The 2,920-nt window shown below is 43.7% G+C and overlaps 1 protein-coding gene across 1 annotated transcript; it reads left to right on the forward strand.

Moving 5' to 3' along the window:
- Window positions 1-573: 573 nt before the first annotated feature.
- Window positions 574-2,681, forward strand: LOC141172146 (ferritin heavy chain B-like). Its single transcript, XM_073656016.1, has 4 exons — window positions 574-856; window positions 1,466-1,612; window positions 1,789-1,914; window positions 2,349-2,681. The coding sequence occupies exons 1-4, from the start codon at window positions 755-757 to the stop codon at window positions 2,502-2,504; spliced, it is 531 nt and encodes a 176-aa protein (XP_073512117.1). The 5' UTR covers window positions 574-754; the 3' UTR covers window positions 2,505-2,681.
- The last annotated feature ends 239 nt before the right edge of the window (window positions 2,682-2,920 follow it).

Genomic DNA, 2,920 nt, shown 5'->3' on the forward strand with positions numbered 1-2,920 from the left:
GATTTTTGCTGCAGATTTTTCCCCTTTAATTTAAATGGGGAACCAGGTAAAACCTTGTTTTGTTAAGTTTCCAGCACAAAAAAAAAGTGCGTATAAAACAGAATAAAAGAGGATTGTTAGCTGCAGAAATGCTTCAGATTTCATCTTGGAAGATCAGCACTAAATACACAATGGATAATGCATGAAATGTCAATGTGATCCGCAGCAGAAAATTAGAAAATAGACTGTTCACTGACGACTAAAAAATAGAAGTTTTGTCAACTGTTCTTCCCAGCAAAATTATAAAGACTAATAGTAAGGAATGCAATAAAGAGAATAATAATTATAGATTAGGGGATTGCTATTCATGCAATTTCCTGTAATTTTATAAAGTGTTTGGAAAAAAAAACCTTGAATTTCAGTAATGTGACACTAGAAATGTTCCACTGGATGGCTGGGTGTGACATCAGCTGGCAGTGGAGGGAGTGTGCACGCCGCCTGCAGAAGCTCCGCCCGATCTCTGGCTGTGACGGCTGCAGCAGGTCCAGGCAGGATTGGCTGCAGACAGATGACGTCAGCTCCACTCCCCAGACTCCTGCCTATAAATCCCGAGCTCCATTGTGCAGAGATCAGACGATCCTGACTCTGAGCAGAGTTCTTGCTTCAACAGTGCTTGAACGGAACCCTCTCCGAGTCCCCGGCTCCTTCCTCCTCAATACCTGAAGACTTCTTTTTTGCAACCTTTTTGCGCCACTCAAACCACCAAAAAGCCGCAATGGAATCCCAGGTGCGCCAGAACTACAACCGCGACTGCGAGGCTGCCATCAACCGCATGGTGAACCTGGAGCTCTATGCCTCCTACACCTACCTCTCCATGGTGAGTGCTCTACATTGTCTCCTATGTGTCCATAGCATATAAGTGGCCATTACTTGCCTTGAGCTGAGCTTCTCCTTCCTCGAGGCTCTTGTGATCTCCACTTCTTCCTCTGTACTTGTCTTGCAGCCATTGCTAGCAAGGCTCCATTGTGCTTCTAGTCCTCTCCCCCCTCCCAGAGTGATCAGCTCACTGCAGAGATCTCTGTACACTCCCTGGTGGTCTGCACAGCTGCCCATGAACCCTGGGATAGGGCACTTCTCTACACAATGACTTCATGGACTCTCATCACTCACACCTTTATGTACAGGTCACACAGGAAAGGAAGTAACTGTTTTGTAAACACTGTTACTTCATTAGTTGTCTTTGGTGCTTGTACTACTTCTACTATTGTGGGTCTGTTGGGTTTTGATGTAAAGTAAGACCAGCACCCCACTAGTCAATTGCACACTATAATCCTTACAATAAATTGATACAATATTTCCTTCTATACACCTGCTAGATAACTCACATGAACTTGTCCTCTTCTCACAGTGAGAATGATGCAATTGATACATTTCCTTTACAGAGAGAATGTTGCTTCACACTCAGTCTTCTCTCCTTATTTTTCAGTCCTTCTACTTTGACCGTGATGATGTAGCCCTTCACCACGTGGCTAAATTCTTCAAGGAGCAGAGCCATGAAGAGAGGGAGCATGCCGAGAAGTTTCTGAAGTACCAGAACAAGCGCGGGGGTCGTGTTGTCCTGCAGGATGTTAAGGTATTAATTTAAGTGTTCACCTATCCTCCTGCAGAAAGTAGACTTGCCTACACTAATAGGTATTAATGTTTTTTTTTTCATGAATCGAACCTCAGTCTTGGGTTCTCGAGATACAAGGGAGCTTAAGTGATTGTGAGGACCACTTTAAAGATTCATTTTGTCTTTTTCTTTCTTAGAAACCTGAACGTGATGAGTGGGCCAACACCCTGGAGGCCATGCAGGCTGCTCTGGAGCTGGAGAAGACTGTGAACCAGGCTCTTCTGGATCTTCACAAATTGGCCACTGACAAGGTTGACCCTCATGTAAGTGCCCCTGACAATCTCGCTCTTTTATGGAACGTTACCTGCCCTTCCCTAACCTCTAACATATTTTGTGGGCTTTTTCCATTGTGTAACTCTTGGGGTATGCCGTACATACGCTGACATGTCTATTCAGCACATTAATACTTGCTATTACATGCTTATGGCTGAAGATTCCCATTTCTATACTTGCTTCATCTTGTACTTAAATGTCCTCGTATGTCTTAAAGGGGTAGTACAGCATTTGACAGGCATGGCTGGTTAATTCAGAATTGGTGCTACACTGGTTTGGTGTTGGATCCAAGACAGTCATTTGTGGACAGACTTTGCTTTTCTTTTTAACAGAAGACAGCTGTGTATTATCAACTTGAGTTTAATTGTTCCTATAATAAGGATAGTAATTCTTGCATAGCAATAACCACCCTCTTCTCCTCCAGCTCTGTGACTTCTTGGAATCTGAATACCTGGAGGAACAGGTGAAGGCTATGAAGCAGCTTGGAGACTACATCACCAACCTGAAGCGCCTTGGGGTACCCCAGAACGGCATGGGCGAGTACCTGTTTGACAAGCACACCCTGGGAGAGAGCAGCTAAGAGGTCTCCTTCCTGGATACCACCAGTCTCGTCTGCATTCCTTGTCCATCTGGAATAATTGTAATGCCCCCTGAGATGTGTTGGGCTTCTCTAAACCTTGTGTGATCTTTCTGTTACCTGATCAGACGTGACTGTGCTTGTCAACAAGATTTCCAATAAAGTCTTTCTATATTTCAACAGGTGTCTAATCTAAAGTTTATGGGTTTCTGCAGATGTAGCCTTCAAATGTGATTATTAAGCATTGGGGGAGGAAGCAATAGCTGATCAGTGATCTGACTGCAGCCTAATTTCATTCATTATCAACTATAGGTTGGTACAGCCAGCCTAATGAGTCCAAAAAAGATACGGGATCCAGATATAGTAAATTAATACTGTACTTATAACAAACGGCTTTAGTTTACCTCATAGGCAACCAT

Source organism: Phyllobates terribilis, unplaced genomic scaffold (genome assembly GCF_046119375.1).
Source record: "Phyllobates terribilis strain yellow unplaced genomic scaffold, ASM4611937v1 Scaffold_12__6_contigs__length_324123572, whole genome shotgun sequence".
Lineage (NCBI taxonomy): Eukaryota > Metazoa > Chordata > Amphibia > Anura > Dendrobatidae > Phyllobates > Phyllobates terribilis.